Below are 13,622 nucleotides of genomic sequence, written 5' to 3'. Positions count from 1 at the left end.
AGGATAAATATTCATGCAATGAAATAATTGAAACTTTGTGCACATTTTTGGTGTAGGTTAGTAATTCTCTGCTTCTGGTCCTTTCACAAATGTGGGGGTTGGTGATTTGAGTTTGACACAGAGTATATGTCCTCTTATTTTGGGGGACTTGTCTTGCTATAAATTGGCTAAAAGTTGTCCATCTGTACAGTGATAGATACCTTCTTAAATGTATGTAATGATGGTAATCCCAATTTTACAACCCCTTGTTTATTCAAGTAGCTGTTATTCATGTGAGTTCCCTGGATCTTTGTATTTGTAAGCTTTTCTGGAATGGGCCCAATAACACTTAAAAACATAGTGATCTAAAACTCTTGCAAGTTTCCTGTGGTTAGAAAACAGAATTGTGAAATCAGATTAAGTGGCACAGTTGCATCTGGTTAAGATGTGCACTGTTGCTAAGTGAAATTACTCCAAAACAAATCTTTTGTTTCTAGGGGTTGAGTGCATAGGCATGGTTTTCTCCAAGGTTCACAGAGCTGATATAATGCCCTGGACAATTATTTTGACAATATTTCACTTGAAGAGGGATAGTTTGATTAAAGCTCACCTGCTCATGTGTCGAGTTTAGAAGAGATAAATGGTTGACAATTGATTTTGTTAGAAATCACTGGGTTAATTTTTAGCTGAACTTGTGGTAGTTAACTAGGTAACACAAAATGGACATGCTGCAGGACAATATGGTATTTGAAGCAATTTGATCTTTCCCACCCTCGCCCCCCATAGCTGCAACACAATCACAATAATTTGGAGCCTTCTTTTTAAAAAATACTGTAAAAATGGTACTCCTGGAGTGGTAAGAAATGGGGAAAGAGACCAGGGGAACAGAAACCTGTAGAAATGGCAGACTAGACCTGGAGAATTAATTGTGAGAAAGAGTTGGGAGGAAGAGGGGTAAGGCTAGAGATTAGAGCTCAGAGGAAGGAGAACCCTAAAGTTTACCATAATATATGCACAATCTTAGTGAATAGTGACTGGTTTGGAAAATTGTCCCAGGCAAGTAGATTAAACTACTCACATCCACACCTGAAGCTGTACTTGGGTGAGTGAGAAGAAATCCTGCCTTCAATTACACACGAACTCAAGGATGATTGCCAAGGTACAGTATCGAGGGGTGCACACAGCTCTTCAAAACCTGCTCTCCTTGCCTTACAATTTAGTGGCGTTTTGCCCGTGCAGCTGGGGAGCGGCAGAGAATGTGTTTCAAAGTCTGCCTTCAGTGAGGTCCGTGCAAAAATCTGTGCAAAGTGGACGTGCTTTTAGAGGGAGTGGAGTATGCAAACTAAGCTTTCAGTTGTAGCACTACAAATCTGTGGGGGGACGGGACGCAATAATTCCTGCCCTTAGGTCCAAATCAATGGGACTGCACCCGTGCAGCCCGTGGCCACTTTGCCCACCTTCCCAGGAGGCAGCGACAGCAGGAACGTGCAAAGCGAGGCTGCTCCAGCCGGTGGCGCGAGCCCTTCTCTCTCAACAGCCGCCTCGCGTGCCTGCTGGCCTGCGCTTGCGCCGTCCCACATGCTCGCTCCCCGGCTTCGTCCATCTCCCTGACGCTGCTCCTCGGAGCAGGGCGCATGCGCAGTGCCTTGGAGCTGTCAATTCCTCCCCCACCTCCCCGTGTGGTGTGATGCTGCTGTTGCTGGCTCCCCTGGCCATTTTGCTGTGGAGGGAGAAATGAGGCAGCAGCAGCAGCTGCAGCAGCTGCAGTTGCAGTGACTACTACAGAGGAGGTGGGGTCGAGAGAGACCCAGACCTAGGAGTTGGTTGGGGGGGTATTTTGTGCAGCCAAAGGATTTTTTGTGTGTGTGTGGGGGGGGGGAAGGGGGGGTTGATTTTTTTTTTTGGGGGGGGGGAAGGGGTGGTTGATTTTTTTTGTAGGGAGGGGGGAAAAAAGAAGGGGCAAGACCCCCACTGGCTGATTATCCCCTCACTCTCCAGTGCAACCTCCCCTCACCTTCCTCTTCGGAGCTGCTGGAACCATGAGCTGGGGGACAGAGCTGTGGGTAAGTGTGAAGTGCAGAGACATTGTGTTGCAGTGTGTGTGTGTGTGCGCGCCGGGGGTGGGATTTCTGCCTGGCTGAGCGGCAGGGGGAGGGTTATTATTGCTTTCCGTATAGAGGAGGGTGGGTGTGACCCCTCTGCAGGGGCTAACCCTGCAGAAGGAATGTTTACAAAGTTCCAACATATTGCAAGAAAAGTATCCAAAATGCAGCGCCGCCGCCCAGCCCCCAGTTGTAATTTATGGTCATAACGGTTTGTGAGCCGAGGATATACACAGTGGCTCTGCACTGACTCGTGCAGCCGCTTGAGCAGTCTCCGTGCAGCCGCCGTGAAAGAAGATTGAATAATATTTTGATAAACTTGCACCTTTTATGAAGCAGCCCGTGGCTTCTTAGTAAATGTCTGCCTCCTATTTGCAAACTTCGGATCAGTATAACAGTGACAGAAACACTGAAACCCAAGTGTAGTGTAACGATAGGTATAATTTGTATGGTTATTTTAACGCACATATTACAATTTAAATAAAAACTGGTAGATTTTTATAAAAGTCTTCAGTTTCTAAAAAAAATTGTGAGAAAGGTACGAGGGAATAACTAATAGATTTGCTAGAATTTATTTTTCTTCCTGTTGAAGAAAGTGATTAGTGTTAAAAAAACAAACAAACAAAACAGTCACACAAAAACAAAGAAAAAAGAAACGGAATTCCAAAGCTGAGAGAAATTGACTTTCAAAACAAAGACTGGGATTTTTTTTTCTTTTGTAAGGGCTTGGTGGAATGGTTCAGAATGAATTTATATACAAGGGGTCCAATTTCAGGAGAGGGAGCTGCAGGGGAAAAAAAAACAGATAAAATGTTCTTTTTGCTGTTATTGTTTTTGTTCAATACTTGGTGGAGGGACAGTATTTTTGATAAAAGGTTTCTGGTGTGGGAAAATATTAAAAAATTTCAAAAAAATAAAAACAGCATTTTGATTGTATAGTTTACCTGATTGTTTTTAAAGTGATCCTGGAAAGTGAGAGGGAGAAACATATTTTGATTTATGTTGAAAGATTAAGGTAAAATGTGGGACTATTAAACACTGTGAAAGATAGATTTTAATAATATGTTTGGTGTTTTTATTGCTGCCCTCATGCAAATGTAGGACAAGGGAAGGAATCCTAAGAGGTGAAAAAGAAAATACATACACATTAAACCCAAGAAGGACATGATGCAGCCATGTTTGGCAGCATGATGGTGGAGCATGGAGCAATATGTAATAGCGGGTTTTGGATTGTGCACACATCTAATGAGTTAATGATAGGGTATTAAAACTCTTTGGGCAGAACCGTGTTTTGGGGTGAGAAGGAAAAAGGAAATTGAGATTTGGTTGAGGAAGTCAGAAATTAGTGGCAGAGGATTGTGTGGGTTGCAAGGCGCTGCAGGGTTTCAGGCAAGCACGCAAATATTTAAGGATGCTAATCAGTGCAAGTAAAGATGTAAACATAACTAGTTCAATAAAGAGACAGTTTAGTAGATTAGATATTTTAGATGTGCTAATTGTTATCCTTCACAGATACATTACTGGCGTGCTATGGCATACACTTGCCTAAGCATCCAGTCTTGCTGATATATTTATGTTCTAGTTAAACCTGTTTATGTCTAGATAGTAAATTATGAAGCAAATGCTTATTTAAAGGTTATTTTACGTGAGCAAGGTAAATGTGGTACGTAATATTAAAATAATTGCAGATGATGCTATGTTGATTCATTATTATTTCAACAGCCCTATGGCATGGGAATGTATACAGGAAAAGTCTGATTTTTTTTGTCTTTGATGATGACGATGATGATAATTTAAGGGGAGGAAAAAGACTAAAATAATGGACATATGCTAAATGACCCAGTATAACACTTTTTAAATGAAAAAAATAAGAAAATAATGAAATGTCATATATCAAATAATGTTATTTTACTTCTTGAAAAACTAAAATCTGTGAAGAATAGTATACCAAGATGTTTTCACAAGAACAAGTGATCTGAGTAGTTTTTGTGTTACTGTATTTTCTAATTAAAAAAAAAAGTTACCTTTTGCAGGTGTGCATATAATATATCATCCGTACTCTAGGCTGCTGTAATGAAAAAGCTTTGGATAGGAGTTCTGATAAATATGAATGAATAATTTGTTGTATTTTCTATATAACTATTGGTAATTTTTTAAATTAATCTTGTGAGTGAAATCTTGGTATAATTTGACTTCAGTGGGGCTAAGATTTCACCCTTAATATCTTACCTATACTTTGAGAATCTTGGCAGGTTACTGACAAAAGGATTGACTATCTAAACTGCACAGAGCTAAATTCAGAATGTAATGGACAATAGTAATTCAGAAGAACAGGAATTGATCAGAATTGGCTTATTTTAAATTTATTTAACAGCTTCCAAAATTCCTCAGTTTCAAATCTGTATTTAGTGCATGCCACTGATTTCAGTTGATGACAGTGCTATTATTTTTGAAAAATTAAATTTCTGTGATTTTAAATTGCAGTGTCTATTTTAAGAAGTCAGGTAATAATTACAAAAAATAGTAAATATGACAAGTGTCTATAGAATTCTGTGTGTATTGGTGTCATGAATTGATGAATCACAAGTGGGGGTGGGAGTGAATGTTTTCCTACAGAAGTTTAGAGACTTGAAATCCACTGAGAAATGAGTATTGCTGTACTTACATCTGAGTCTATCACGTGTACTGACCTAGCAGGGTGGGCATATGTTCACTCCTCAAAGTTAACAAAGGTGAAATATAGCTTGCCTTTCAGCTGCTACAGAATATTAGCCTATATGTCTTATGTACCGTATCTGCTTGATCCTGCAGAGAAGGCTGATTGTAAAGTACCATACTTCAGAAGAAATTTTCAAATGTCATTGGTGACTTGAAGTAGTATATTCCCAAGATACTTTTAGTCATGTGCATTTTATACAGAGTTCTTGCAATTCTGAGATTCTTATTGAGATTTTACTCATTCAAAACTCCCATTGCCTTCAGTGTGAGTTTTGCCTGAGGATACGGTCTTGTTGAATTTAAATGTATGTTTAATTAGCAGAACTCATTACAACTGTTAATGTGGCAATTATATTTAATATCAGGTTGGATGGTCAGGATAATGAGATTGTCTGTCTAAGACCCCCAGTCTAGCCAGGGACACACAGAGGAAGACCCAGAATATCTCCCGTACAAGCCTGCTTGCACGGCATTTCCGGTATGCAAGTATGCTACACAGCATAGCAGTGACTACTCCACATTCTGCACTGTTCTTTGCAGGAGGTGCCTAACCCCTAAACATCCTCTGCTTGCTATTGTCTGTGGAGTACTGAAATGAGGCATCTTACAGCTAGAGAGGGAGTGGTGTGGGTCAAAGGCAAAGCTGAGATACTCCACAACTCATTATGGGGCCTAGAGATTAACAGTTACTTCCCATGCACCCCCAGTTCTGTCCACCCCCTGCCCGAGTTATTGTATTTACTTCTGAGCTGTAGGCGTTTGAGGATGGGTTATCTCTCTAAATATTCAGGTTTCTGTGATATTTATAATTCCTAATGTTAATAAGTATGTGTTAGCAATGTCCTATTTGAAATTGACAACATTGACTAAGTGCTGATGTTAGGTTTGGGAAAGATAATATAACCAGCAAACAAGTATTTCAGTACAGTCCTGTTTTACAAAACTGTAGCTAACCATCTTTTGGCATGTTCCTGGGGATGTGTAAATCCCATGGAATCACCTTCAATATTGCATTCTTCAGAATAAAGAGAACAAACATCTGTATTTGTGTGCCTGCATTTAAGTATTCTGAATGGTATTTTAGATTGAGGAATAGTAGTACACTTTAGTAAGCCCCCTATTTTTTTCTTACATTCATGATTGGGTCCTTATATAGAAAGCAGTCAGATTTACATAGTAAATTAAACTAAAACTAACCTCTGTACTCTATTCTCTCTTGAATGGAAGGTGCAATGGCCACAGAAGCAGTATACTGAAGGGAATGAAAAAGAACAGCTGTTTTTTAATGATAAGTTTGGTAGAATATGTAGTTTTGAGATAGCCACATATAAATTGTGGTTAAGAAATGGTCTGTCATGATTGCTGGGGAGAACCCCATGCTGGCTATGCACTGTCACACGTGGTACATGTGCAGTGATTACATGTGGAAGGATTCATCTCATTATAGTAATGAATCTTGACCAGATGAGTAGCAGAGTTGTGGATGTTGTGGTAACTTTATATGAATGTGAAAAATAGGTTAGCGGTTGGTCAAAGTTTTTCAGAGTTATTCACTTCAAATTTTCCCTTCCCCTTGGTTCTTTGTAGTGGACTGGATGTTTCTTAGCAGCTGCCCAATAGCTGAATTACAGTACAAAGGGCTTGATCCTGCAACACTTAGTCATGCAAATAGTCCCATTTACTGCAGTGAGACTATTCACATGAGTTAAGTTTGTAGGATTGTGCCTAGCATTGTACCTAATATTTGTAACACTTAGGGACCCTTCTCTATGAAAGTTGTTCTATAAATGTAAGAGCATTCTATTATAACTGTATAACATGACTTTAAAGTACAAATAGCTTCAAAACTATGGAAAGTGTTCAGAGGGCAGTTATTTTAACACTAATAATTGAATAATGGGTTTTTAGTTCACAGTATTCTGTGGTTTCCCATATACCATGTTATAATCGGACATACACACCCTGTTAATATAGACAAATGAAATACTGATGAAACACTGAGGATTTGAATGTTACTTCCTAGCTGCAACTAATGTATCATTTCCTCTCTCATTACTCATGGCCCTGTTTCGTTGGCAGCACCCACATTTTAAAATAAAAGTCTCTAATATTGGTAGGTATTAAAAACTCCTGAACAGTATAGATTTACTTGAATATATTGTCATGAGTTATTTTTGATGGGTTTTACAAATGGGGTACCTTACACTCCGAAATTGTCTTAAAATGAAGTGCATATGTGTTTCTGACCTTGATGTTACCATCAGATGTGGTGATAACTGAAAGCTGTGCTCTTGTCAGCTTGCTTCCTCTACGAGGATCTACAAAGTTGGATCTAAGGTTGATGTATAGATTCTCTTCCAAGCCCGACACCTAGTTTATTCTATGCACTGCATTTGAAATTGATATTATAAAGCACAATCTTGGTTCCTGTGTTTTCCCCATTGTAAATGGTTAATTCTTGGAATAGTTAAGTAGTGCACTCCTGTAGTTGGATACACTAATCCATTACTCCCCTTGAACTAAGAGAGAAGGAGACAGTTCTTGAGGCATAAGAATACTGAACTAGAAGAGTATATGCACTGAATTATGAGTTGATATATTATTGGTCATGAGCAAATGTAAGAGAACTCCCTTTACATACAGTGACAAGGGCCTGATCTTGCAAACACTTACAACTGAGCATAGTGCTTACTACCATGAGAATTTCCCGCCAAATAGTAGTAAACACTATACCAGGTAGTAAGTATTAGCACAAACTAGCTCTAAATTGCTATGAGCCACCTTATTTGAAGCTATTCTAACTTTTAGATGGGTCTCAGTTTTGATCCCTTGACTACCTTCTCCTTATTTGTATTGAGTAATACCTTCCTCCATGAGTAGTCTTATTAAAGTCCTGAAGAAAGTGGGTTAAATCTTGGCTCCACTGAAATCAATGGCAAAATTCCCATTGACTTAAATGCAGTCAAGATTTCATCCAGCAAGCCTGCTCTTAGAGTAAGGATATGTCTACACTACCTGCTGGATCGGCGGGTAGCAATCGATCTATCGCAGATCGATTTATTGCATGTAATGTAGACGCGATAAATCGATCCCCTTTGCTCTCCCGTCGACTGCTGAACTCCAGCTCAATGAGAGGCGGAAACAAAGTCGACGGGGGAGCTGTGGCAATCGATCCCGCTCCGTGAGGACGTGAGGTAAGTTGAACTAAGATATGTGTCTCTTAGGTTGATTTCCCCTCCCCCCCACCCAGTGTAGACCAGGCCTAAGGCACTACTTAAACCAAGTAAGGAAGGGTGTGGAGAAGAATTGGGCCCATAATTAAACTGATCATGCGTAGTAACAGTGCCCTGCTTGTTTGCTCTCCACTTCCTTGTGAGATGGATGTATCAGATGGTGGAGATGAGCAACTTTTCTTTTCTCCCTGTGTGTATTTTTTTAAACGATATTGTATTCAGTGGCAAAATACCACATGTGGACAGTTTTGGGTATGTAATGTCATGATCCTAACGTCTTACTGTTTTCTCACTGGATCACATTCTATTAATGTAGTGTGTGTATTTGTCTATATGCTGGGTCAAACGTTGATTATAAAAATTAGGAATCACTTTACAATATCTTCATTGCATTGTATATGTCTCTTTCTACTTGCCCAGTTATAATGGTGTTAGAGGCCAAAAGAGGCAAATGACTAAATATATTTTTTAAAAGCAGAGCTCCCATGGTCATCTTCTTTTAGACCATGTTAAAATAAGTTGCTTTTTAAAATTAAAAAAAATATATCAGTTTTGTGAAAAGTCTTGCACTGCCATCTGGAATTGTATGTCTATAAAAGAACCATGTTATGAGTATTAGTCCTCAGTAGACTCTCCCATGGTTATTTTATAACTTGATCGGTGGAAAGACTCCATCCGTACTGACTGTAAAAGGAATTGTTGGGCTCTTTGTGTTTTAAAAACATCTGAGCAATTTCATCTACTGTTCTGCTTTTTATCTTTAAGGAGAGAGGATTTATATAATGATGAGGTACTTTCATTGGCCTGTCCTCATATTTTCTACCTCTTTGTTAAAGAACAGAGAGTTTACAGTTCTTTGGAATGAGTCAGGAATAGAGCACAATATATTTTTCCCTTTTCATAATCATAGAATCTTTCATCCGCTGAGTTAGATGCTGAAAATCCCCGCACCCTCCTAAGCAGTGAGTACAATCAAACATGAGATGATGATCTTTTGGAGTTTTTAAAACACATTTATCTTATATTAATGTTGTGAAACTTTCTTTTTAAGCTTTGTTGCATAATTCCTGCTCTGCATGAATAACTTCCCTAAGAGAAGGCGCAGCTGTACATTTTGCAATTTGCTTTACCTCATCCTCTGTCATTCTCATTGTCAGTGGCCATCCTCTTTATGAACTTTTGGCAAAACATTCTCCACTTGTTCAAAATACTACTCCATCAAACGGTTCCAAAAGCTAATTCATGGTTTATGTATTAGATCATACACTGTATTATCAATTACTTGACAATTCATAAAAATATTTAAAAATAGATTTCCCTTTGTGCATAACAAGTGTTGCACCTCTGATGAAATTTTTTCCCCAGAAACTTGTCTTTATGTCTAACAAATATTTTTTGCAACAAATTAGTTAAACCAGCAGAAGCAAAAAATGCTGTGTGCTCTCGACATGTGCAGTGATTCCTCTTCAGCTGGCAGCCTGAGCACTGAGATGCCAAAATGTGAAAAGTACTGTATATTGAAGCAGCATGTAGCTCTATGCTTTTCAAGCAGTCTTGATAGTCTCGACTGGGGATCCCTCTGGGTTTGTCGCATGGTTAGGTTGCTGCTAGGCTGTTTGCGTAGCCTCATTTTCTTTGTCACTGACTTCTTTTGACTCAGTTTATTCAGAAAGATTTGTTCTTGTGTATTCTTTTAAAAGGCTACACAAGATTCTTTTCTAAAGATGTTTCTTGCTTCATGTAAGTCTTTTGCAAAATCTGGGCTCAGGTTCTAGATTCCTTGTGATATGGAACAACATAAATAAAACTCTGATGGAACATTCCAAATTGACTGCCGCAAAAGACATTAATTTCCTGGAGAGGCTTGGTAGGGCAGCAGTACTATTGCAAATTCACCCTTCTCAAGGCCATAGAAAAAAGATGAAGGAAAGCCAAAGGCTGTCCTCTAAACTCATATGCCACACCTATGGACTTCAGTGGGATCAATAAGTATTGCTGATGAACACAGGTTGGCCTGAAACAAAACCTTTACCTGTTTGTTTTGTTTTTTACTTTATAGAGGGAATGCACAGGTTATAAAAACAGTGACCTTGGGATAGGTTCTCTCTCTGGAATTAATGAATGGCTTGAACCATCAATTCATCTAGACAACCAATAATCCTTAGGAAATACTCTGATGCATTATGGATTGTTCTTGCTTCAATAACAAACAGTTATTACATTAACTGCAGCTATGTTCTTGGCACATGTTTATTCAGTCAGTGAGTAATTATTCTGTGGTGGTGCTTTTTAGGTGCAAAGAAGTGAGGTTATGAAACATAATATATGAAAAAGCCCTCTCCAATATTCCTGTACTCTTTAGATATAGGGCCAAATTTTACTCTCATGCTGTGCAACCACATAGCAGTCAAGGTGGTTGCAAAGGTATATCTGAGAAAATCTCAGCCTGTGTTGTAGGTGTGGTTTGTAGGGCCTGCCTGTTAGTTTTGCCTCTTTTTAGTGGCATATGACTTTTACAGCCTGTAACAATTCAGGCTGAAATTTTCCATATTGTATGTGTGCCTGAGGTTAATTTGTTTGGAAAATTTCAGCCAAAATGGTTCAGACGCTGCTGAGAACAAAGCTGGGGAAAAATGCATTGTTTTGCTCGTATTAAATTATGGTGACCTTTGCTTTGAAAAGTTCTAGTACCTCCCTTTGGAGCAGGGACTTGAAATTTGATGTGGGAGGATGGACGGGTGGCCTTTGTGCTAGGGATGCATTATGATACGGTCTTTAATTAGATGATCACAGGACCCTTTCCTCATTCAACACACAGGATGGACCTGCTCTGTAGATAATGAGGGTTGTGCAGTAAAAGAGGCTATTGTCTGTAGGACCCTAACTCATTTGTTTGCAGAAGTTGGAAGTTGTGTAGTTAAGAGGGCAAGGGAGTACAGAAAGAAAAAGGATGGCCTCAGGTTAAGGCTATTGAATGCTGCCCCGGAGAACTGGATTCTGCCAGAGATTTCCCATGTAATGCTAAGTAAATTTCTTAAATCAGACTTTTCACAGGTGGTCGCTGTTTGTATGTTCCCATTTTCTGAGAGTCCAACTTGATACTCTGGGGTCTGATTTGAAGAAGTGTTGAGCACCCACAGTTGCAACTGAAATCAATGGGAGCTGGGCTTTGAACATTATAAATTTATTTATAATACTAAGTACTCTTAAAAAAATCAGTTCCAAGGTGTCTCAGATTGGGCACCCAAAATTAATGGAAATTTTTAACTTTAATCTCTCTCTGCCTCAGTTCCCCATCTGTAAAATACCATCTCCTCATGGGAGTATAATTAGGCAGGCCAAAAAAGAATTTGAAGAGCAACTAGCCAAAGACTCAAAAACTAACAGCAACAATTTTTAAGTACATCAGAAGCAGTAAGTCTGCCCAGCAATCGGTGGTGCTGCTGGACAATCCAGGTGCTAACGGATCACTCAAGGGAGATAAGGCCATTGTGGAGAAGCTAAATGAATTCTTTGCATGAGTCTCCACAGCACAAGATGTGAGGGAGATTCCCACTCCTGAGCCACTTTTTGTAGGTGACAGTTCTGAGGAACTGTTCCAGATTGAGATGTGACTAGAGGAGATTTTGGAACAAATTGATAAAGTAAACAGTCATAAGTCATCAGAACAAGATGGTATTTGTGCAAAAGATCTGAAGGAACTGACGTATGAAACTGCAGAACTACTAAGTGTGGTATGTAACCTATCATTTAAATCAGCTTCTGTATCAGATGATTGGAGGATAGCTAATGTGACACCAATTTTTAAAAAGGCTCTAGAGGCAATCCTGGCAATTACATGTGGTAAGCCTAACTTCAGTACCAGGCAAACTGGTTGAAAGTATAATAAAGAACAGAATTATCAGACATATAGTTGAACATGATTTGTTGGGGAAGAGTCAACATGGCTTTTGTAAATGGAAATCATGTCTCACCGATCTACTAGAATTCTTTGAGGGGAGTCAACAAACGCGTGGACAAGGGTGATCCATTGGATATAGTGTACTTGGACTTTCAGAAAGCCTTTGACAAGGCTCTAAAGCAAAATAAGCAGTCATGAGTTAAGAAGGAAGGTCCTCTCATGGATCAATAACTGGTTGAAACAAAGAGACAGGAGACAAAGAGTAGGAATAAATTGTCTGTTTACAGACTGGAAAGAAGTATATAGTGGGGGCCCCCAAGGGTCTGTACTGTTCAATGTATTCATAAATGATCTGGAAAAAGGAGTTAACAGCGAGGTGGCAGAAATTGCAGATTATAAAAAATTACTCAAGATAGATAAGTCAAAAGCAAACTGCGAAGAGTTACAAATGGATCTCACAAAGCTGGGTGACAAGGCAGCAAAATGGCAGATGAAATTCAGTGTTGATAAATGCAAAGTAATATACATTGGAAAACATCCCAACTATACTTACTAAACGATGGGATCTATGTTAGCTGTTACTACTCAAGAAAGAGATTTTAGAGTCATTGTGGATAGCTCCCTGAAAACATGCTCAATCTGCAGCAGTCAAAAAAGCTGCCAGAATGTTAGGCCCCATTAGGAAAGGGATAGGTGATATCATAATGCCACTATATAAATCCATGGTATGCCCACCCCTTGAATATGAGTGCAGTTCTGGTCACCCCAATTAAAAAAATGGTAGATTTAAAAATAGAAAAGGTACAGAGAAGGGCAACAAGAATGATAAGGAGCATGGAACAGCTTCTGTATGAGGAGAGAATAAAAAGACTGGAACTTTTCAGCTTGGAAAAGAGATGATTAAGGGAGATATGATAAAGGTCTATGAAACCATGAATTGTGTGGAGAAAATATAATTTAAAGACTGTATCATAATTAAGGCTACATTTTAGTCATGAGTATTTTTAGTAAAAAGCCATGGACAGGTCATGGGCAGTAAACAAAAATTCATGGCCTATGACCTGTCCATGACTTGTGCTATATACCCCGACTAAATCTTGGGGAGAGTCGGGGCAGAGTGGGTGCTGGGGTGTGTGGCTTGGGGGTGGCCGGGGAGTGTGGCCTGGGACCTCTGCAAGTGCTGGGGGGAGGGGGTTGGTGGGGCTGGCACGCTCCCTACCTGGCTCCATGTCTCCCCGGAAGTGGTGACATCCCCCTCCCTCTGCTCCTAGGTGGAAGCCTGGACAGGCAGTTCCGCATGCTGCTTCTGTCCCAAATGCTGGCGTCGTAGCTCCCATTGGCCAATAACTGCGGCCAATGGGAGCTGTGGGGGCTGGTGCCTGCGGGCGGGGGAAGTGTGCAAAAACCTCTGGCCATGCCGCACCTCCGCCTAGGAGTAGAGGAATGTTGCTGCTTCTGGGGAGCTCCCCACAGTTAGTGCTGCCCAGAGCCCTCAACCCCCCTGTGCCCCAGCCCTGAGCCCCTCCCTCCCCAAAGTCCTGCTGCTGGCGGTGGCCCGAGACTGCCCCAGCAGCAGCCAGTGCGGCTGATGCAGGGGCTGCCCGAGCTGGTCAGGTGGCCCCCCAGGCCAGGTGCACTGGTCACTGCAGAGGTCATGGAAGGTCACGAAATCCGTGACCTCCATGACAA

General features: G+C 40.3%; 1 protein-coding gene across 22 annotated transcripts in view; it reads left to right on the top strand.

Annotated features, from left to right (window-relative positions):
• The first annotated feature begins 1,680 nt into the window (after window positions 1-1,680).
• FNBP1 (formin binding protein 1) overlaps window positions 1,681-13,622 on the top strand; it is a 143,295-nt gene continuing 131,353 nt past the window's right edge. For 14 of the 22 annotated variants that reach the window (XM_075060719.1, XM_075060718.1, XM_075060712.1 and 11 more), the window contains exon 1: window positions 1,699-2,042. In XM_075060719.1, the coding sequence (XP_074916820.1) occupies window positions 2,019-2,042 (24 nt within the window). In that variant the 5' untranslated portion in view covers window positions 1,699-2,018. Of the gene's footprint in view, window positions 2,043-13,622 lie in introns of all 22 variants that reach the window. The other 8 variants (XM_032797773.2, XM_032797771.2, XM_075060710.1 and 5 more) reach the window with 6 other exon arrangements.

The sequence above is a fragment of the Chelonoidis abingdonii genome, chromosome 24 (assembly GCF_003597395.2).
Source record: "Chelonoidis abingdonii isolate Lonesome George chromosome 24, CheloAbing_2.0, whole genome shotgun sequence".
In the NCBI taxonomy this organism is placed as follows: domain Eukaryota; kingdom Metazoa; phylum Chordata; order Testudines; family Testudinidae; genus Chelonoidis; species Chelonoidis abingdonii.
The sequence above is the reverse complement of the archived record's forward strand: the minus strand, read 5'-3'. Positions and strand labels throughout refer to the sequence as shown.